General features: G+C 40.7%; 1 protein-coding gene and 1 long non-coding RNA gene across 5 annotated transcripts in view; one reads left to right on the top strand and one right to left on the bottom strand.

The window, feature by feature from the left end:
• Positions 1–22,043, top strand: part of LRRC28 (leucine rich repeat containing 28) — an 83,122-nt gene extending 61,079 nt beyond the window's left edge. For all 4 annotated transcript variants that reach the window (XM_030579154.1, XM_030579157.1, XM_030579156.1 and 1 more), the window contains 4 exons: positions 4,771–4,873; positions 10,382–10,557; positions 13,358–13,517; positions 20,721–22,043. In XM_030579154.1, coding sequence (XP_030435014.1) covers positions 4,771–4,873; positions 10,382–10,557; positions 13,358–13,517; positions 20,721–20,793 — 512 coding nt within the window. In that variant the 3' untranslated portion in view covers positions 20,794–22,043. The remainder of the gene's footprint in view (positions 1–4,770; positions 4,874–10,381; positions 10,558–13,357; positions 13,518–20,720) is intronic.
• Positions 198–19,809, bottom strand: LOC115659238. The gene is made up of 3 exons (XR_004002490.1): positions 18,109–19,809; positions 2,730–2,826; positions 198–1,919 (listed from the first exon to the last, which is right to left on the bottom strand). It is a non-coding gene; the product is annotated as an uncharacterized LOC115659238 (long non-coding RNA).
• Positions 22,044–22,369: the final 326 nt, after the last annotated feature.

Raw genomic sequence — 22,369 nt, 5'->3', positions numbered from 1 at the left:
TCAAAGGCTTTCTGAAAATCTTAAGTACACTATATTCACTGGATTCCCCTTGTCCACATGCTTGTTGACCCCCTCAAAGAATTCTAGTAGATTCGTGAGGCATGATTTTCCTTTAAAAAACCCTGTTGACTTTTCCCCAACAAATTATATTCTTAGAATGTGGCTTTTCATTTGTCAGTTTACAGATAACTCCTCCTCATCTTCTCTGTTCAACCAACTGTGGTTTGATTCCCTGGAGGTTGGGGGCGTCGACCTAAGATATGCAACTTCAGCATCAGAATAGCGTAGCAGAAGTCAGCGTATCTTAGGTCGACTTACTTGGCCGTGAGGACAGCGGTGAGTTGACCGCTGCTGCTCCCCCATCGACTCCACTTCCGCCTCTTGCAAGGTGGAGTTCCGGAGTCAACGGGGAGCACATTCGGGAATCGATTTATCCGCGTCTAGACAAGACGCGATAAATCGATCCCCAATAGATTGGTCGCGTAGTGAAGACCTGCCCTAACACTTTGTAGAATTTCTAATTTCAAGATTTATTGTGCTGCTTTCTGACTACTGGCTGATCTATACTGACTAGAGAAGGAGGCAAGTTGTTCTTTCTTAGATGAGGGTTTTTTTACTAGGCACGTCTGGGAGAAATGATTGTGTTTTTAAAATGTTACCACATTTTAACTAATGATTTGCAATGAATGTAAGCAGTGCAGGTGTTGTCAACCTTTCCTAGTGTAGACATGTCGAATGTGACTGCTTGCAAAACCCCCGTTCAGTCTGAGGAAAACCTGCACCTGTCTACTCATAGGCTGACATTCCCAGATGTACCCCAGTAATAGTCCTGTGCTTGTGTTGTAATGCAGAGTAGGTATACTCTATAAGCGAGATCTGTTGTGTATTTTTTCTTTTGGTTTTAAAGTTCACCCTTCTTAAGTTTGTGTCCATGCAGAATTAGTATATTATTTGCTAATAGATTTGCTATTATATTTGGTCAATAGTAGATTGACCAAATATAAATATACCATGCCACTCCCCCCTGTTCAAGTAGATGCCTGAACAGATAGTTGAACAAAAACAGGATTACTTACTTGGTCTTGCAAAGGAGTCATAAATACCTGCATATGCCAACATTACTCTTAAATTGGTCGGTTTTCTCAGTACTGGCATAAAAAGTACACTATTTAGCTTTATACTAAGCAATAAAAGAGTACCCATCCAATGCTCTGGGCACCCTTGACAATTTTCTGAAAATATGCTGAAAGGTATCTCTGAGTCCAACTGTGTAGTCCTATGTATCCTGACCAAGGTCTGCACCTTCCTTTTGTCTGCCCCTTTGTATACCGTGTGATTTTTCCATTCTGTTCCAGTAAATGGCTTTAGGAATTCTGTTCTAGAATTGAAGATGAAACTACTGAGCTATATATTACGGGTAACTCTTTGTCTGAAGAAGGTGAACAGGACTTAAAAATTCTCCAAGTATCGAATGCAAATGCTACAATGTCTGAAAATAAAAATTCCATTGCAAGAAACTGGAGTCTGGCTTTTTGGTGTTACAATTAAAACAATTTGTCAAGATTCATAAAATGTTTTAAACACAGTAATTATGGACCATTATATCTAGAGTTTGGTGACAGTGCCTGGATATTATGACAGTAAAATCTCAGTGTTATATCACTTTTTTGAGGGTTTATATGTGTACGCTCAACAAAGGTCTTCTACCACAGTAGATGATTTTACTGTATGCTTGCTTTCACAATATGGTTAAAAGAGGATCAGTGCACACACACAAGCCTTTGTTTGGTCTTCAGCCATGTGGAATGCATATGCCAGGGCCTTGAGGTTGAATAAAAAAATAAATAAAAATAGAATTGGGGTTTGTTCAGGACTTGTAGTATTTGGTCACTTCTAGAAGAAATGTCTTTAATCTGAATCTGGAAGGAGGAAAGTGGAAAAGTTTTAGACACAGTGCACTGTGATAGTCAAGTACTTCATTTCAAACAAAGCATATTGAGAGCTCTATTATGATTCTGCTTAAGTCTAACGCAAAATTCCCATAGTGTAGAATGGTGCAGGATCAGGCTCTTTGTAAAAGTAATGCTTTAAATCAAAGCACTCTGACATTTTTACTCCACAAAGGGAAAATGATAGGTTTCCTTCTAGCACCAGCACTACAGATGGTTCAGCCTTCAAATGACACTTCTTCCTTGGTGAGAAAGACATAATGTGACAACCCTTGGAGCCCTTCAACACTTTCATTTAGTGGGGCTACTTTGGCAGTTTGAGATGCTCCCTTACCTTTTTTTCTCCCTCATCTGTATTTCAGATGTTTGTGTGTTCCTTGCTGTGATTTCATTTGCAGCTGGCCTGCAAAGGGGCAGCCCAATCTTAACAGCACTGTGCTGTCGCTAGACCACCACCTAGCCCATATTTTATATACTTGAATGTACTGTTACTTGAAGGATAACTACTTCCTTTTAAGCAGTTTTTTAAAAATATCACTCAGGAACAATCAAATTGATTCTTACAAAGTGAGAGGATTTTTTTAAAGATATAGAAACCTTAACACTGTCCTCTCTTATAATGCTTGATTCATAACTGCGTACAGCGAGATTACGTTTTTAGATTAAACTGTATCCTCGTTTGCTTGTTGAATTTTAGGACACCTTTTCCCCCCATTCCATCTTTTTTTTTTCCCATGGTGTTTAATTGCATCTGTAGTAGGTGATCTTCTCTGCGTGTACCTTTTGGGGTGCAATCTTGCAAGGTTCCTAGTGTCTTTGATTCTCTTTAAAGTCAACGGGAATTGAGGACACTCAACACTTTGTGGGATCGGGAAAGCTGTAGTAGAAACGAGTAAAATGTTAGCCTGTGATTCATCAGAGTTGAATGATGGCCAGAGATCTATGCTTAAATAAAACATTACACATTTATATAACATCCTGTCTGTATTTAGTAGTGGCTGGCAAAAAATCTTAGACAATGTATTGCTCCTACCATATCTAACAGAATGAGACATAATACAGAATGTTTGCACTTTGTATTCTGGTATCGTTGTTTTAGTTGTGTTCATGAAATGGGCAGAAGTACATAATCTCTGAGGTTTCCCTTTATATTTTCATGCCAATCAAAATAATTGCTAGTTGGTGAAGATGGGAAGTCAGAATTAGTCTAGGATAATGTAGCTTTCACTTGGTTCATTCAATGCATTTTCAGCTTTCCTTAATTTCTAAATCTGTACTGCTTAAACCCATAATTAATATGTTGGAGGCAAACAAGCATATTCTGTTTAGTAATGCATTTCAGCCTTTTCTGCAGAAATGCTTTTGCAAGTGGTCAGGCCTTCAGATAGGAGCCTTCTGTTGCTTGTTTTAAAAAATATATTTTTACTTTTTAAACTTTCTAAAATAACTGATTGTGCTATTAATTGAATTTAAATGTATGCAGTTGAATATACCCTTAATATTTGGAAAGTCATTAAAGTTAGAGATGGGTAAAACCACTTAGATCATCTAAAGTAATCTCAGTAAACTCTCAGCCAGTTCCAGACTGTTACTTAGACTACGTTTTTTAGTGTTTTGTTTGAGTTTGGATTTAAGTGTCTCAGGTTGATGAGTCGCTACTTTCCCTTAACAGACTGTTCCTCGAGTGACTATATCTTGCTGACAGGATTTTTTTATTTCATGGAAACCTGAATTTTCCCTTTAACTTTCTCTTTCTTGGACTCTTATGGCCCAAACTAAATCAAACCTATCCATGCCTGGTATTCATACTCTTAAATACTTGTAGGTTCTTAGCGTATCTCTGTCCCGTTACTTATTGCTTAGCCATGCTCTACTCATTTGGCTCTTCTAAACATCCCTCACCAACCAATCCCACCAGCCTCCCGACTATTTTTATGAAAAGATGTAACAGTCAATGCTTGAAGTGTATCGACAGCTTACTAATAGCCATAGGAAATGTTGTTTTGCTTTTTCTTAGTTGGAAACCTGTAATGTACGCATTTTATAGTATAATAATCAGCTGTCAATATCTGAAATTTTTGTTTTGTAATTTTAGCGTAATATGCCAACCACTTTGTTTCAGTGGCCAAAACTCTGCTTGATTCATGCAAAATCTGCTCTGTCTTACATCTCATGCAATTTCAGTGATGTCAATGTGGTTGTCTGGATGTATAGTAAGTCAGCACTGAATTTAACCCAGTGTGTATAGAACTACACAATTCCTGTTCTGTTAGCTGCCCTACCCCTTATGTCAGGAAACACCTGAAAAGTCAAAGGTGGCCACTAGTTGGCATTAGTTATCATGAATTTCATCAAATTATTATATTATCTTGAACAGTCCCATGTAGGCTACATTCTGCTTCTGTACAGTGATAGCACTCTGACTTCAGTGGAGTTACATCACTTGATACTACCAGTTACATCACTTGATACTGCTGTTTTTAAAAGGTCACCTATAGATGTGAGCCCAAGAGTCATTTTGCCTTTTCAAATGGACAGAATTAGTAAATTCATTCTCACAGTTACATTCCCTTCCTAATGGGATTTACAGGAACGTTAGAAAGGGGTTGGGTATTTTTAGAGTAACTTTGGTGTGTACCAGGTTCTTTTTAAAAATACTGTCTCCACAGATTTCATTTAGTCAAATTAAACTGACCTAGGGTAATAGTTCATGTTCAGTTACAGAGAGTCCAATCACCTCACTTTGATTTTAATTATTTCTGCTGGGAATTGTCATTACTTCATTTTTCTCCTGTTTCTCTTTTTGTTTTCTAAAACCCAGATTTAGGTCGTTCTCGAGAACTGCAATATGTTTATGTGGATAACAATATTCACCTGAAAGGGCTCCCTTCTTATCTGTACAATAAAGTCATTGGTTGCAGTGGGTAAGCATGAATTAACTTAATATCTTGCATACCTTTATCTCCTAATGCTCTCCATAAGTACATGCCTGTGTGATACAACTAAACTGTGTTTTGGTTATTCATTCAGGACTGATGTTACTTTGAAGGGATTACTTTGGCTGCCTGTTCTATATTACTTTGGTAATCTTCTGCATTAATTTGCTGAACATTTAATATTTCAGTGCTAAGCCACAACAGCCAGAGCATTTGTAGATATTTGTAGGAAACATTTACTGATAATGTAGGGCATGAAGCTGAAGATGGTGTTTAAAGTTGGCCCAAAATGTAGGCTTCAATGAAACATGCTTTTCCAAAATCAAGACCAATAGCTATATTTTGTGGGTTTTTTAATATGTTTCAATGATCTTTAATAAGTAAACATCTCTTACAGTGTTTGCATCCCATACATTGCAGCACTGGACTAGTCAGTGGGTTCTCAGACTTTTGCCTAGAATGGACCATATCTGAATAGAATTTCATGTGTGCTTTCCTCTTATTCATACTCTCATAACATCCCTGTAGCTACTATTTGTAGTGCTTGGCACTCAGTAAGAGACTAAATAATTTTCTACAAATTGCAATCCAACTTTTATATATATTTAAAAATACCCTAAGCTATTTATGTTTGTGAGTTTGGTGTGAGGAGAAAGTGTGCTCTCCAGGACACTTGACTGTTTCTTCTCTGACTTTTACTAGTTTAAATCAGGAGCAGCGCCACTGAAATTAATTTAGCTATGCTGGTGCAAAAGTGGTGAGAGGAGTACATGCCCCAGTATCTTCTAATTATAAAATCACTATGCTATCCCTCTCAGCTATACCTAAATTAATTATAAACTCCATATTTATAACCCTTGACTTGTTTAAGTACGTTAACTATTACACATCTGAGAATTTTTAACGTTTTCCTGATAGCCAGAGTTCATTTTCCTGTTTATTCCTGTGATGTATAAGTATTTTGCAGTTGTATCACAATTAACTATTGCCAGGTGTGGTCACTCTGTGCTGATCGCAAATTTTGCTGACCTTATCCTTCAATAAATGAAGTGCTTGTATATCTACTTTAAGTGTTTGTTTTGCTTTGTCAGAAATCTGAATAAATTGTAAGCAAGGTGTTAGAGTGAATTAAAAGTTGAGAAAAACAATTGTATTGGGTTTTTTGGTTGGTTGGGTTTTTTTGAGAAAATGCAAATGGTAATATCTAAATGTATGCTAACAGGTTTGATCAAACACGTCTGTTTATTTTCAGTCATTTTGAACCCCATCTTTTCCTTTCACTGTATCTTTAATTCTCCATTTTAATCTGTTAAAATGTTTGTATCTGAAACTAACCTTATGCTAATTTTTTCTGTGGCATTGCTTGTCATCTTATTTTACAACTGTCAGCATAAACCAGATTTTCATTTGACTTGGTCCCTTTTAAAAGATGTCTGCTAGAGTTCCTCCTCATTTACTATATCTTCATTTTCATATCCTAAGCAGATTTTATGTTAGCTGTTGGCATTTTAAGCACAATTGAATACAGCAGGTCTAGATGAGATGGCTAAAATGGCAGTATCCAATAGTTCCTTGACTACAGTTGCACTGTTACTGCCACTCGTGCAGCTACACCAGTAGTAGGTACAATGGAAAATGTAATAAGTCTTGTAGACAAGGCTGTACACATTCAAAGCATTGCATAGACATTTACTAACTAATCCTCATAGCGCTCCAGTAAGGCATGTGGGGAAACAAACCCACATTGTGCTGGGGGAGGAGGGTACTTGTACTTTCTTTAATACATGAATAAATATATTAAAACTTCTTAAAATTATTACCAGCAATAAAAACTGATTCAGCTGCACTTCTGGTCTCCCCAATATCGATTGTAACAGAAGTGGTCAGTCCAAGCAATTTGACTTGATAAAATGCTTCCCCCTGCCACTTAGCCAAATTTCATCTTTGTGAATAAATTTCTGTCCCTTCTGCCAAAACAAAGATACATTTATATTTGCAAATTAAGAACAAATTATTGCTGCATTTTCAGAGTTATTTCTAAAAAGATGCTAAATGAACAGGAGCTACACATTTTTTCAGATTCCGTATGTTAAAGATAATCATTTTGTGACAGAATCTACTGGGACTCTTTTTAGTAAGCGAAATGAGGATCTCTGTTTGGATTTGTACATACTAATAAAAGGCACCTCCCCATACTCTATAGCAGGGATCGGCAACCTTTGGCACACAGCCCACCAGGGTAAGCACCCAGGCGGGCTGGGACGGTTTGTTTACCCTATCGCGTCCACAGGTTTGGACGATCGCGGCTGTCACTGGCCGTGGTCCACCACTCCAGGCCAATGGGGGCTGCAGGAAGTGGCACAGGCTGAGGGATGTGCTGGCCACCGCTTACCGCAGCCCCCGTTGGCCTGGAGTAGGAGCCGTGATCGGCCGAACCTGCAGATGTGGCAGGTAAACAAACCAGCCCGGTTCGTCAGGGTGCTTATCCTGGTGGGCCGCATGCCAAGGGTTGCTGATCCCTGCTCTGTAGACATCTTTGAAATAACTTAAAATACACCTATTTAGGGGGAAAAAATCTACCATAAAAGAAACTCCACTTGCTGGTAGCACTCTCATCTCCTCTTCTGTAGGGTAACTGTTAATGCTGTAAGGAACCAGGTGCTCAAATAGGGGTGATAATGTACTGAATGGATGTTGAAATGGTATACTAATTGTCTGCTAAAGCATTTCTGTGTCCTTTGCAATAGTAAGCATAAGTGGCTGGTGTAAGGTCTTTAATGGTCAGGTAAACGAATTAGAGGCCTGCAATGAAGATATGGTTGTTTAGTGCTTTATGTGGTCACTGTCTGGACAGGAAAACTGACGACTTGTTGCAAATTTAAAGCAAAGACTCTGAAAATAAAATGTAAATTACATTACTCAAGTAATGAATCCATGAATTCTGTTGTCAGTCTGGCTGAAATATTACCTTTATATATGTGATGATTTCAGCACTTGAAATTTTTGTTTTCACTTTCTCTGGATTGGATTTTCTGTTCTTCCACTTGTCTTCCACTGATTGATTTACTGTTTTGAGCCTGTCATTCCTTCTGAATGTATATGACCATAGTTTTACTCCTGTGGTTTATTTACTAAAGCTGTCCTAGCCACACAGAGGATCACTATATGCGAGAAGGGGGATGGTATTTTTTCTTTTTCTTACCTCATCGTGTTCTTTTTTTGTGCATCCTTCATGCCTATTAATAACCAGTTTTTATTCTTAGGGCAGTATTTTTTCTCCTGACACGTCCTGGCAGAAATGTATACAGTTAGCCCCTTAAACATGCTACCATCCTATTTTGCAACTTTGGGGGATGAAGAGGTGGCTATTAATAACCTAGGCCATAAGGTAGATGTGAGGCGCAGTTGATATTGAAGTAAGTATTCAGTGCATTTTACCTGTGTTATCTCTTGAGGTTAATAGGGGATTGATCTGCTAAATTCAATTCCTCACACCAGAACATTTCGCTTCCTTTGTATTTACTGAAAGATTCTGTATTGTAGGCACAGGTTGTTGAGGCCTGACATGATACATTTGATTTTTTATTTCCTGACTTTCCTCCACCCCCTCAGTACTTTGTAAGGAAGAATAAATATTGACTGAAGTCGGTAGAGAGGTTTGTCAGTCTGCTGCTTGATGCTGTGTTCCATTCATCAGTTCTCCTGAGGTTTTCATCCACTGTCCCATGGAGTTGAAGTTCTTTGTTTTCTGGGACGTGGAGTTTTCTTTTTTTTCAGGTCTATTAGGATCTGGTTTCTTTACCTGTTCCCAGTACCTGGAAAAGTTGACAATTCACTTACTTTGCCCCTTTTCTTTTTCTGTTTGTTAGATCTGACCTTAACAAGGCTGCTCTTTTGCTTCCAATTTTTGAGTTGTTATAAACAATACCAATTTGTTTGTGTCATTCTTGGCTTTTTAATAGTCTGGATAGACTACAGCAGAAATCAAGTAGGGATTATTTATTTATTTATTTTTACTAACAAACTAAACTGCTCTGTTTGGATCCACTGATCCCGAGAACCCCCCTTCTTCTGAACTTGGGTTGGAAAGGGCAGAGTTTGCTGATTTTGTTGGGTTATCTTCTCATTTTCACCAAGATCTTTTCAGGGGAACTCTGGGAGGGAGAAAGCAGCATTCAGTGGCACTTAAAGCACTAAATGCCTTATGGCTATATTTTGCCTGATGGGTTGTGAGTGGGAAATCCATTATCATTCTGAGCTGGTTGGTTCAAAGCACAGAAACCCAATTGTCAGGCAAGACATTGACCCATTAGTAAAATACTTTGTAATAGTAAAAGCCAGTTTGTACTGTTCAGTTGGTGTCTGGCTAAACAAGAGGGACTCTGAGGCCATGTCTACATCTAAAATTTTGCAGCGCTGGTTGTTACAGCTGTATTAGTACAGCTGTATAGGGCCAGCGCTGCAGAGTGGCCACACTTACAGCAACCAGCGCTGCAAGTGGTGTTAGATGTGGCCACACTGCAGCGCTGTTGGGCGGCTTCAAGGGGGGTTCGGGGAACGCGAGAGCAAACCGGGAAAGGAGACCAGCTTCGCCGCGGTTTGCTCTCGCGTTCCCCGAACCACCCTGCAAACCGCAGGGAAGGAGACCTGCTTGCTCGGGGTTCCAGGAACGAGAGAGCAAACCGGGAAAGGAGACCAGCTTCGCCGCGGTTTGCTCTCGCGTTCCCCGAACCACCCTGCAAACCGCAGGGAAGGAGACCTGCTTGCTCGGGGTTCCGGGAATGAGAGAGCAAACCGGGAAAGGAGACCAGCTTCGCCGCGGTTTGCTCTCGCGTTCCCCGAACCACCCTGCAAACCGCAGGGAAGGAGACCTGCTTGCTCGGGGTTCCGGGAACGCGAGAGCAAGCCGGGGAAGGAGACCAGCTTGATTACCAGAGGCTTCCTCCTTCCACGGAGGTCAAGAAAAGCACTGGTAAGTGTCTACATTGGATTACCAGCGCTGGATCACCAGCGCTGGATCCTCTACACCCGAGACAAAACGGGAGTACGGCCAGCGCTGCAAACAGGGAGTTGCAGCGCTGGTGATGCCCTGCAGATGTGTACACCTTCAAAGTTGCAGCGCTGTAACTCCCTCACCAGCGCTGCAACTTTCTGATGTAGACAAGCCCTCAGGCAAAGCTAGGGACACGAGACTTTGTTAGGCAATGTCCTTGGTTCACCTTGTGGCTCTGTTCTCATTTTTTCTAGGTATTGGGTATTACCTGATCAGTAAATACCTCCAAATGGGCCACATCGAGCATGTTACAGGCAGTGAGACTGTGTACTAAATTCATTTCAATCTGAAACACACACTATGTATAAGAGTGAGCTCTAATTCTAGGAAGGCAACGTTCTGTAGAACAGTGTAAAGTGCACTTTGAGCTGATTGCATATTGTTTCCCCATTGGTTACTTTTGTTCAGGCTAACTGCTTTCTGAATGGTTTGTATTCCTCCAGCTGTGGCTCCCCTATTCAGGTTTCAGAGGTGAAGCTGCTCTCCTTTTCATCGGGACAATTAACTGTGTTCCTCCCAGCAGAGGTGAAGTCTATAGGGACACAGACCGATCACGTGCTGCCTTTGCAAGAGCTAGCCATGAGGACACTCTATAACACCTACTACGGGTTTTTAAAAGGTACTTTAATTGTCTGTTCACATCCTTCAGAGCTTGACAAGACCCAGCAAATGCACGATCTTTTCAGATGTGACAGTAGCATTTATAGAGCTCTTCAAAGTGCTTTGCAAACATCAGTGTTTTAAAATGTTTATTCCAGCAAATTACATTTAAGTGATCAACAAAAATGTTTTGGCCCATAAGGCATTGCTAAATGTTGGGCTCCAAAGGTAAAGCGGTGGTTAGAATTTTCTTGGGGGATGGAGGTGGGGGGAAAGAGAACAATGTAAAAGAATGCAGGCTTTTCACAGTCTGCAGTGGTGAAGAAATGACTTTAATGGGATAGAAGAGGGAGAAATTATTACTCCCGAGGCAAGATTAGATGCATTGTCCAACAGTGCAACTCCTTGCCAGGCAGCACGCTCCTAAACTGGCAGACTTGTTATACATAAGACAGAAGAAATGTTAGCAGCCGTTGGCCATTTCAGTACAGCATGACGGCTGAGCTGCTTTAGTTCTGCTCCAGTTCACACTCTTTGTTGAAAACTGGCCCATGGCTCCCCTGGTTATGCATCATACTAACACATGAGATACCAATATTTGAGAGTAATTTGGAGGTTCAGGCTTTGTTAGATTTGGGAATGTTGTGGATCTGTCGTATTTAGTGCTTTGGGAATTTGTGAATCATGGAAGGAAATGTATGCAAAAAGGCTAATCAGGAAAAAGCTTGGACTGGAATTATTGTCGTGAATCATAACCATTGAAGTAGTTCCTTTTGCCAAGAAAAAGTGTACAGTGAAGAGCTGACAGTCTGCTGCTTGGACTTCTCTCTGTCCCAAACATTTTTTATTTATTTAGGCCAGTGATGGAAGCCACATGTTAAGAGTGGGCCAAACACAGAAAACTATATTGGAGGAAACAATTCTGCAGTGCTAGGGGGATGAATTAATGACCTGTTAAAGGTTGTGTGTTTCTGATTTCTGTTACTTAGGGGAAAAAACAGGGAGTTGTTCAAATACCAGGATTATAACAGTACAATGTTCATACAGCACAAGGTGCAATTTTCTGTGTGCAGACGTGCATGGGTGAAATTCTAATCTCTTTTGGAAGACAGGCTGGGGATTTTGGGCAAAAAGGATTATTAACTTCTCTGAAAAGCAGAATTCAGATCTTTAAATCACAGATGATTGTAATCTTATCTCTTTTCTCATAATGATTTATCCATGTCACAACCACCACACAGTGTGGCAAGACTGTCACAAGCAAGGTTTTAGTTTAAAAAGGCAGAGTAGTGTTGCACAATCAATATGAAGTGTGTTGGCAGGGTGCAGGAAAACTTGTGCAAGGTTGCAAGCATTGTGGCTTTGGCCAGTGCTTGAGAGGTGAGGATTCACCGATTTTAAGTATCTTCCCTATCCTCAAATTTCTGCACTACCGTTTATTTTGTATCTTTCTGGTCTGGTCATAGTAACCATTATTAAAGGCAATGGGCAACACCTTGGGTGACAGTCAAAATCTGGTTGAGACTGGGGCATGGTCAAGGGCAAACTAGTAAAGGTCAATCCAGACAGGGATGAAATGGGTTGTGGGAAGGAGATGAAGGATGCGGCAGAGGCAATATCACCCTCTTTGGTCCACTATTGGTTGCTTGTGTTTGCAATTTCAAGGGTGGTGTTAGATCCTCAGCTAGTGTCACAGAATCGTATTACAGCAGTGACCAGGCTGGTTTTCCTCGATCTTTGCCCAGTCAGCAAGTTGTGACCTCTTCTGTTAGATGCAGACCATGCTTCTGTTATCCAGGCCTTTGTCACGTCAAAATTAGCCTCCTGGATTGCACTGTACGTGGGTTACACTTTACATTTATTTGGAAACTGAGTCTGGTGCAAATTTATTAAATTCTACCCCACATCTTGATCCGGTAACACCTGTACTAGTGTGCAGCACTGGCTGCCTCTTTGTTTTCTGTTGGCTTTTCAGATGTTGGCTTTGACTTGTGAAAGTCCTAAGTGGCCTGAGGCCTGCCCAACTGAGAAATCACACTTCCTACAGCTATAGCAAATGGGGGCGCTGGAGCCTCTTGGGTATAGAAGAGCGAGATCTGTTGATCTGTGGGGCATACTAAAAAGGGCGTGTATTTGCTGCGTCTTTCGGAGATGGCTGTGGGTATGGCTTTGATTATAGTTGGCAATTTTTTGAATTGCTGGATGATTAATTGTTTGGGGTTCGTATAAACTGTTCTGTGCTGCGGGATGGTTATTTATTGAATTATGTAAATAAATTGATACTGACTTCCTTCCTAGAATCTTGTATTGTTGACTGTTGAATAGCCACTGATTAGGACAGGGAACCTCACTTTGGTTAATAGATCTAATTTAATGACTCACACTTAAGCAAAACTTAGAATTAAAATGTGGAGGATTTAGTTGAGTCAGCCAACGCCTCTGTTTAGAAATGTTTTACTGCTTCTAGAATTTGCTGGGTTTTTTGTTTTTTTTGTTTTGTTTTTTTTGACGGGGGAGTGTATTTCCTTGAACAACAGCACCTTCATCTAGCTGTTTGGGTCTGATTAATCCTATGCCTGCAGTTTTCTGTTAACTTCCCTTGCTTATTTACATTGCAAGTACCATTATGGGCTTCATCTTATTTGCAAATAATTGGCTTTAGTTTACTACTACTTTGACGTGGCCAGATGTTACTGAGATGATTAGTGAGATATTTAGTACACCAAGGGGCCATGGAACATGTTTACTCTGTTGAACCTTATGATGAATTTATTTTGTTACAGTCCAGGATCTTAACTTATGTTTCTTTTCTTCCCTAGATTTCAGCTTCCTGACTCCGATCTCATTACCCAAAAGTCTCTTGGAATTACTGCACTGCCCTCTGGGACACTGTCACCGTTGCAGCCAGCCCATGTTTACCATTGTCTACCCGAAGCTCTTTCCCTTGAGGGAGACTCCAATGGCAGGCCTGCACCAGGGGTAATTACAGAAAATTAGACTGGGGTTTCAGACCTTCCACAGGGGCTCCTTTTGGGAAGAAAAACATCTTTATGGAGCTTGAGGAATTTTTTTAGCTTGGCGGCCTTAATAGGCTAAAGTCTTTTTTTCTAAGATCTCGTATCAAAGGGGACACGTCATATTTATTTCTGTCATTTCCCAGGCATGAACCAGCATTTTATTGTGCATTTACTAACAAGGGAAACAGTAGTCACCATGATCCTTGCTGATGGTACTCAGGGTTGTGAGGCACCTTGCTATTGCGTGCCCTTAGCGTGATGAAGCCTTGTCTGTGCCTGCCATGTGTCAGCTTCCCAACTCCACGGGCAACACAAGCACTTCCCTCTAGGCTTTACAGGTCCTGCTGTCACTTTACGTTAGCAATTGGCGCACTCCAGCCCATAAGCCCTCCAAGGATCTCCCTGGAGTGTCCAGTCTGTTCCAGTGGACGCTTGTGATATTCACAGATCTGTTGTTTCTGAAGAAACAGTACACCCCAACTTAACAGTCCCACCTCACATCACTTCTCCACTTAACATACTGGACTTAGATATGTTTATAGTCAAGTCAAGTATAAGTTTATTCAATAAAGCATAATATTCAAGTAGTAGCAAGTAGAAGTATTGGAAAAAAATGTTTAGGTTTAAAATAAAATCATAACATACATTCTAGAGCCTGGACTTCATTAACAAGATACTCTCATGTCTAACCAATATTGCTCTCCCCAAATCCTTGCATCACTTTTCAGCTGGCTGGCTGTGACCCTCTTTTCATGAGACAAGAATGCTGTCAGCTGGCCTTTCTGGTGAAGGACCCAGCGTGTCACTCTGTACTCCAAGATATACTAGAGCAATTTTTTGTTTACCCATACACAGGACACCCCCTCCCCCAGCACCTGTTTTCTTATGCCTGTAAATTCCTCTGTTGTAGATTTTGAAATCTCTTCTTTTGCTTGTGCCTCAGTATGTAAATAGGCCTCCATTATGAGGCATCCCAATGCACAAATGGTAAGACAATGCACAAATGGTAAGGTCTCTCTTACCTTCTGCCTGAAAGGAACATTTCTGAGGTATGTGACCTCTGGTGAACTATTACGCAAATATCTGACCTAGGGGATCCATGTGAAAGCCTGTGCCATGTACCAGTTAGCACCAAGGCATCCCTGGGTTATACCTTCTCCCTTACGTTGATGCCGTAGGGTTAGCTCCTGCCCAGTTGCCTGGACAGTGCACGTGCCACCACATTTTCCTTCCCTTCATATGTACAATTTCCATATCATATTCTTGGAGCACTCTCCAACGTAGCAGTCTGGAGTTAGTACCTTTTGTTCTGTGAAACCATGCCAATTGACTGTGGTCTGTTAGGACTCTGGACTTCCTGTGGAATAGGTAAGGCCTTAGCTGCCTGACCACTCACACAATTGCATAACATTATCTTTCTGTAACAGAAAATTTTCTTCAGTGTGAGGAAGGGGATCCTTTTTTTAACCTGAGCTATAGTATGCTTTTTATTGCCTTGGCCCACTTGCATTAACCCAGCTCCCAAGCCTGTATTGGATGCGTCTGTGCAGAGTTCAGCCATCTTATCAAAGCTGGGACTGGCTTGAACCAGTTTCTCTAATGAAATTCTTTTCACTTTATCAAAGCCTTCTTGACAGGCTGCAGTCCAAACCGCCTTGTCAGGCTGTCTGTTTTTGCAGAGGTCTGTAATTGCATACATACTGTCGCTGAAACCTTCCACAAGCCAGCATTAATAATTTGCCAAACCTATAAAAGACTGAGCTTGCTTTTTGGTTCAAGGTACAGGCCAGTTAACAATGGACTCCAGACAAATCTATCCCTCTTCTACCCAATAGCCTAAATAAGGGACTTTTGGCTTCCCCATCTTACATTTTGTCACTTTTACTTTAAGGCCAGCATCTTTGCGTCTCTTCAGCGCAATTCCCACATCATCCTTATGATCTTGCCAGGAATGGCTGAATATTACAATATCGTTTATGGAGGGATGAGCAAAGGGCCAACACTTGATTAACGAGCCTCTGAAATGTGGCTTCTGCATTAATTAACTTAAAAGGTAACACTTCACACTCACAAAGTTCTGAGTTGGTTATGAAGGTGAATTTTTTTTTCTGTGCTTCACTGTCTAAGGAGATTTGCCTTTTGTTAAATCCAAGGTCCTTGGTAATTTCGCCCTGCCTAAAATGTCCAGCGTGTCATTGATTCTGGGCATAGGGTAGGCACCAGGAACTTGTGACAGCATTAAGCTTTTCTGGGGACCATAATAACTGGAGAAGCCTAGAGATTGTTATTTGACTCTGTAACTATTCCCATGTGTAGCATGCTTGCTTCCCCTTTGCAAATTTGCTCCTGCATTTTGCCAAGTTGTCTGGTATGCTCCGCTGGACACTGGCTGTGGTCTGACAGTGTTAATCTTAGGGACCATTTTGTTAGTCAGGCCTGGCCTGCTGGAAAATACCTGTCGGTGATTTTGCAGCATGACCATATTTGCATTTTCAATTAGGTTTAACACTTCGTATAAATCAGTGCCCTCTAGTCAAGTATCACTGTGGCATTCAGTCACCAAATCAATAAGAGGGGCTGGCTCACAGTCCTCATCTGCACAGCAAATCTTGTTTACAATGGCTTCACGATTGTGGTGGTACTTTTAACCTGTTGATTTGCACAGTTGGAGGTGTAACCCCACTGTGGGGCCTTGGTATATTGCAGGTAACATTGTTAATTCTTTCTACCACCTCAGAAACCTCTTCCCATGAATTGTGCATTTTGTGTTTATTTATAGGAAGTAACACCAGAACCAAATCACCCACATCAAATGATTGATCACAGGTATTGAGATCATACCATTCTTTCTGAGCTGCCTGGCCTTAGAGCAGTAAAACTTATTAATGTGCCCTCAGGGTTTAAATCCTTCCTGAATCTCTGCACATGTTCAGCCACTAGTTCCCTTGCTGCCTCAGTGCCACCCTCCCAGGAATCTCTAAGGTGATCCAGGGGACCTCTGATCTGTCTCCCGTACAGATGGTCAAATGCGGCAAACCCTGTGGACTCTTGGGGCACCTTCTGCTAAGCAAATAGCAGGCTAACCTTACATCCTAGTCACTTGTCCTCTTGTTTCGTACATTCTCAGCATAGATTTTTAGGGCCTCATTGAATCTCTAAACAAACCATTTGTTTCCAGTACTACTACTTGTACTACTTGAATTTTTGTGTTAAATACATTTATACTTGATTTCACTATAAACGTATCTAAGTGCTGTGTGTTACATGGAGCAGTGATCTGAGGTGAAACTGTTAAGCTATGGTGTATTGGTCTTTTGGAAGCAGTGAATCTGTAAATGCTGTGAGTGTCCAGTGGACCAGCAGCTGGATAATCCAAGGTGACATGCAGAGGGCTTGTGGACTGGGGTGTGCCAGTTGCTAATCGTAGATTGACAGCAAGGCCTAGAGAGCAGTGCTTATGTAGCCTATGGCCAGTGGAGTTGGGGAGCTAACCCCCGAGAGGCACAGACAAGGCTTTCTCATGTGGAGGGCAGGTAGTTTGAGGTGCCTCACAACCCTTGGTACGTCCCAGCAAGCATCAGTCTCACGCAGTATAGACTGTTCTTAATCTAAAGTTACCTTATTTATGCAATTACTTACAATAGATTAATTTCCATAAACCTGGAACAGCCTCGAGGTGGCAAAGACTATTGGCTCTGATGTTGTGGGACTCAGCTGTTCCTGATAGAACAGCACGTGGGTGATCAGGAAATCCACCTGGAGGGTTTTCTGTGAGTCAGGCAGGAACTATTACCAAACAGCAATCCTTCGCCTGGTGCCTTTACCTCTGTACCTGAGGCAAATGCAACCACCAAATAAAATGCCACAAGGCATATTGGTTTATTTTGCTAAAGGCAAAAATGAAAGCCTGTGGCAGGGGCATTGCAGCCATTATCAGAGTGTATTTCAGATGATCTGCAACTAAAATGCTCTTCTTCAATATGAGCAAATAAAGGGTGTGCAGTGGAAAGGTGCTGTGCTGAAGATGGTGGTTGCTAGTGAAATGCGATTACAAACAGTTCAGTTTCTGTGGTCACAGCAAATGTGAACATGCATGCAAGGCTGTGTAGTGAAGCAGCCAAACCTGCCCAGTTGTGTTCACTTGCCTGGTAGCATAATCAAACGAGATTAAAACTAGAGAGCCATGTTCCTCAGGTAGGTAGGAATGCAGAGTAACTTAATGCAGAACACTGGTCATTTTGTAGTGCCTTTCTAGCACTACCTACTAGCCTGAGCTGGGGTAGGTGCCTAATACATGGGCAGGTGGGATATAGGTTTTAGTGAGAGGTGAGTGAAACCCACTATCCTCACTGACCTAACTTTGTTTAAAATTTTAGTTGTACAGAGAAAGGTAATTCTGTTTCTCTGAGACTTTATGAGGAAACTGAGGCAGGTGGGGAGTGTATTCATTTTCAGCCTTCAGTTAGTCATGCTGGTCAAGTAATGCACCCATAATTATCAACCAAAGAGTTTTTTAGTATCTTGCCAGGAAGGGAGGTATAGCAACATCATACCTAGGAGCCTGCCTTCTGCCTGGTATCCAGGGATATTTTCAGTCAGTGAGGAGAATCAGCAACAACATTCTAGCTTGGACCTCTCTTGAGCCTTCTCCATGGTTTGTTTTGACTTGAGTTTCTTCCCTTCTTTGCGTCTAAGAGGAGGTTCCGCCACAGAAAACACCCTGTGGCTGTGCACCTGCTTAGTGATAAAGCACAGAGAATAAGCAGGTGGGTGCTCTATCCCTCCCCTCTCAGGTGGAAATGTCTCTTGCCCAGGCGACAATGCCATATTTATAGGGGCAGTGTGGAGAAATGTGGAGAAATCTTTCTCCATGAAACGGGGCTAATAGCTAAACCATGAAGACATAGGCACATACATAACAGGAACATGAGAACTACTCACAATGCAGTTCAGTATTTTCAGAAATCTAGTTTGCTAACAAGAAATGAAGTCTGAAGTCATATTTTATTGGACAAACAAACCCGAGAGCTAGGTTCTCCTTAGAAAAGTTGTTAAACAATTCCTTAGACAGCCTCTTCTTAAACATGGAAAAGAAAAGGTAGGCATTAATAGATGTCTTTACTGAGAATGATATTTTAGCTCCGTACATACCAGTAATACTAAACTCAGTTCTTGCACTGTTGAAAATCTGTTAATTTGCCAGTAATTCTTCCATAGCAGCAAAAGAAAAAAAAGTTTTGTCAGTAGGAAAACTTTAAAGAAGAAAATATAAAAATCTGATTGCTAATTCAAACAGATGGATAATTTTTCTCAAGTTATATTGCAGCCTCTTGTGCTGAGAGTTGGTGGCATAATGCTGCTCTGATTTATGAGCAATACAGCTTTATGAAGTGAAAACAACTTGTGCATCTTAAATTTGGATGGCAGCCAGGAAGCACCATAACTGCTATTTTAGAAAAGCCATCTCCTTTCTTAGAAAGCTCTTCTGATTGTAAAGACAGTGCTCTTCAACTTGCTGTTCTGTTGCAATTCTGACTGTCAGATGTTTAAACTCCACCAGCGCAAGAGGTTATAACAAGACATAATAGGATGAAATTAAGAAAAAAAAATTCAAGCTGTCAGAAAAAATTTTCCAGGCAGCAAAATGAATTAGTGTGTTTTGTATCGTTTCCTAAGCAAATGATGGACATTTCTTTTCTTGGGACATCCAAAACTAGGGTGGACAAACCGCTGAGCTTTATATTGTATGTAATGATCCTACAGTGGCAGGAGATGGCTAGATTCCTAAAAAATGGAAGAGACCTAATTTTTATGGTTGCTACAAAACTATGGTTAAGAGTCAATGAACACCTCCAACACAAACCCTTATTTTCCAGGGATTATTAAAATTCTTACTGTGCTGAAACTTGCCAGGCAGACTCTATTCCAGGAAGAAATTATTGTTGCAAATGTTAAAATATGGCAAATGTTAAAAACTACCATATTTTTCCACCAAATGAAGTTTTGCTATGATTCAGTGTACTCATCTCTTATGTTCCCATGCTGAGACTCTGTTTCATTTAAAATATACATTACTGTCCATTTTTCACTTTTTAGCTAAAATCTCCAAGTATTTTAGCATATGCACTTACACTGAATACCTGTCACCTTCCTGGTCCAAAGTGGATTGTCATAGATTATCCAACCGCAGTACTTTCAGCTGCTGTAGAATTGTGATGCAAATCCACAGAAATTCAGACCTAAGGATGGTCTGGTGTTCTTATCTTTGCAGCACACATGCTTGGCATGGTAATATTATTATTTATGTAATGCCAATACTGTGGTGACGTGCTTTAGAGAGAGATAGGAAGACAAAATCCTTATCCTAAAAAGTTTACCATGTCCATGTACAACATAGAAACATAGGGTGGGGAAGCTGAGTGTTTGACCAGTTTAGCACATCACCTCAGTTCCACAACTTTTGTTTGGGTTGTCTATATAATTTTCCTCTGCTGGGAAGACTAGCATTTATTTGCCACTATGATAAAATGTATTGGGAGGAGGGATTGTGGAAGAGAGTGCTGAGAAAAGGTGGATTGGGTTTCCAACTTAAGAGGCTGTGTAAATCTGCTTCCTTACAATAACATGGACAAAGTGTCAGTCTTGGTTTTGTGGATTAAAAATCAGACTTCAGCATTACCTAAGCAGGAGGACAGGTCATTAGTGAGGTTATAGGGGGAGAGAGTTTCAGTTGAAGGAAGTTGAATTACCCCTTCATGTGGATTTGTACGGCACTTAGCCCAACATAACAGCAAAGCCCATTGATCATCCTCTCTGGAGTTCTGATCTCCACTTTTTTCTTTTTGGTTTCACTCAAACCTACTGTTGGTTGTCAGAATTCAGTTATTTCATGCTTGCAAGCAGTAATTTAAACGCGAGAGAAACTGAATCAAAGAGTTCTCCAGATATTTTCCTCTTAGCCATTAAACCTACTGGCAAAACACTGTGCAGAAAGAAAAACCTCTTGCTGTTTTCACAAGCCAAAATTAAAAATCTTCTGTTTAGATAGTTGGCCAAGGCTTAGCCTTTATTTTTACAGTCCAGAAAATTGTCTGCTGTGAAAGGTGGCCAGTTACTTTAATCCTGAACTGACAACTGTTTTTCCTATCCTTTTTTTTTTTTCCAGGCGGCGAACTGTTAGTTTTGTGGCATATTGCTGCTCCACCCAGTGTCTGCAGAGTTTTGACCTACTGAGTTGATAAACACTTAAAGCTACTCAGGAGCGTTGCCAGTTGAAAGCTGCATTAGACTGTGTATCTTGTTGGTACTGGAATACTGTATGTTTGTGTACATGTGTGCGTACTCCAAAATAGCAGAAATGCTCAGTCAGGAACACTGAGAGGCACTTAAATCCTGCCCTGTCAATTTTGGATGAGCTGCAAGAACTTTTTGGAAATGTAACTATCAAGCTTTTACAAGTATTAACACCTTTACTCTCCTCCAAGGCAACGTATAAATCGAACTAATTCAAGGGGCTCAGTCTCCAGTATTTTTTGTTAGTGTTTTCACATGTGGAGCTACTTAGGTTGATATTTCATGTCATTTAAAGGTGTTTTAGTTCTTGAACAGTGTTAAATGGACACATAATTTAAAAAACATATCTCCAGTATGGCAACCCAATTTTCACTTGTTACTTGTAATTTTCTCCCACTGCCACCAGGATTAGGGGTATACAGGCACGCAAGGACGGCAGCAATTTAAGGATCCCACTTACATTTGCGAGCCATTTTCTCTTCCCTGCCCCCACTCCCCTCAATAGTTTCCCCATCAAAGAGCTGTTACAGCAGTAAATGGAGCCTTTACATCTGACTGATGTGTTCAAATCCGCCTACTAGAAGCAGTACCTTCCTTCCAGCCTCTGCTGGAGGAGTTGGGGGTGAGCAGGGAGAACTCAGCCTGCTTTTGAAGTGAAGGCCTGCATGGAGCTGCTCCCTCAGGTTCTGGGAGATCAGTGTCTTTGTTTGTAACACTGATTTACTTTTGCAATAGCTTTCATCTTGCATGAAAAAATCAGAGAGATACATACATATTTATCCATATTTATTTTCTGTCTACTGATGAAAATCCTGGAGTAGTTTGAGAGGTGAACAGTGAGTCCTGTAATCTTGCTGAGAGCTGGCCCCTGTACCTCTGGGTTCAAGGGTTGACTGATTTCCAAAACAGCTTGTCACGTAACTTAACATTAGAGGAGTATGAGAAAAACATACACGCATTCTCAAATATCTTTACAAAAGGTCTGTAACGTGCTTTTTAGCATGTTTGTGGCAAGTGTAACTCAAAACCCTATTTATTACTGTCTTGGTTGGGGGTCATTTGTTGTTGGAATATTTTCATTACAGCTACAATACAAAGGGCAGCAGCAGGCCCAAGATGTCTGTGATTTATATATTTAATTTTAAACTAAAAATATAGGCCTTTTGGTCTCTTCTGCAATATATTTTTATTAATACATTGTGTTCATGATTAATTTAGTTTTTAACCACAACTTACTTGGGGACTTAACACAATGTTCTTCGTTGTAAGTAGTTACATGCTGAAATAGATCTGAATGGAACAATTTGGTGATATAAAAATGGCAAGATAAAGAGACTTACTTGGTAATGTATTAATATATGCAGTGGTGAGGAAAATGTATACCTGGAAAGAGTCGCTTTTTAAAATGCTTCTCAGTTGCCAAAACAAGCATCTGTTTCTACTGCAGGTTTGCTGTGAACTGTTCAAATAAATGGCGCATCCTGAGTATTTCAAACGTCACTAGAAGGGCAGTTTTTGAGA

Source organism: Gopherus evgoodei, chromosome 10 (genome assembly GCF_007399415.2).
Source record: "Gopherus evgoodei ecotype Sinaloan lineage chromosome 10, rGopEvg1_v1.p, whole genome shotgun sequence".
In the NCBI taxonomy this organism is placed as follows: domain Eukaryota; kingdom Metazoa; phylum Chordata; order Testudines; family Testudinidae; genus Gopherus; species Gopherus evgoodei.
Note: the sequence above shows the minus strand (reverse complement) of the source record. Positions and strands in the feature narration are given on the sequence as shown.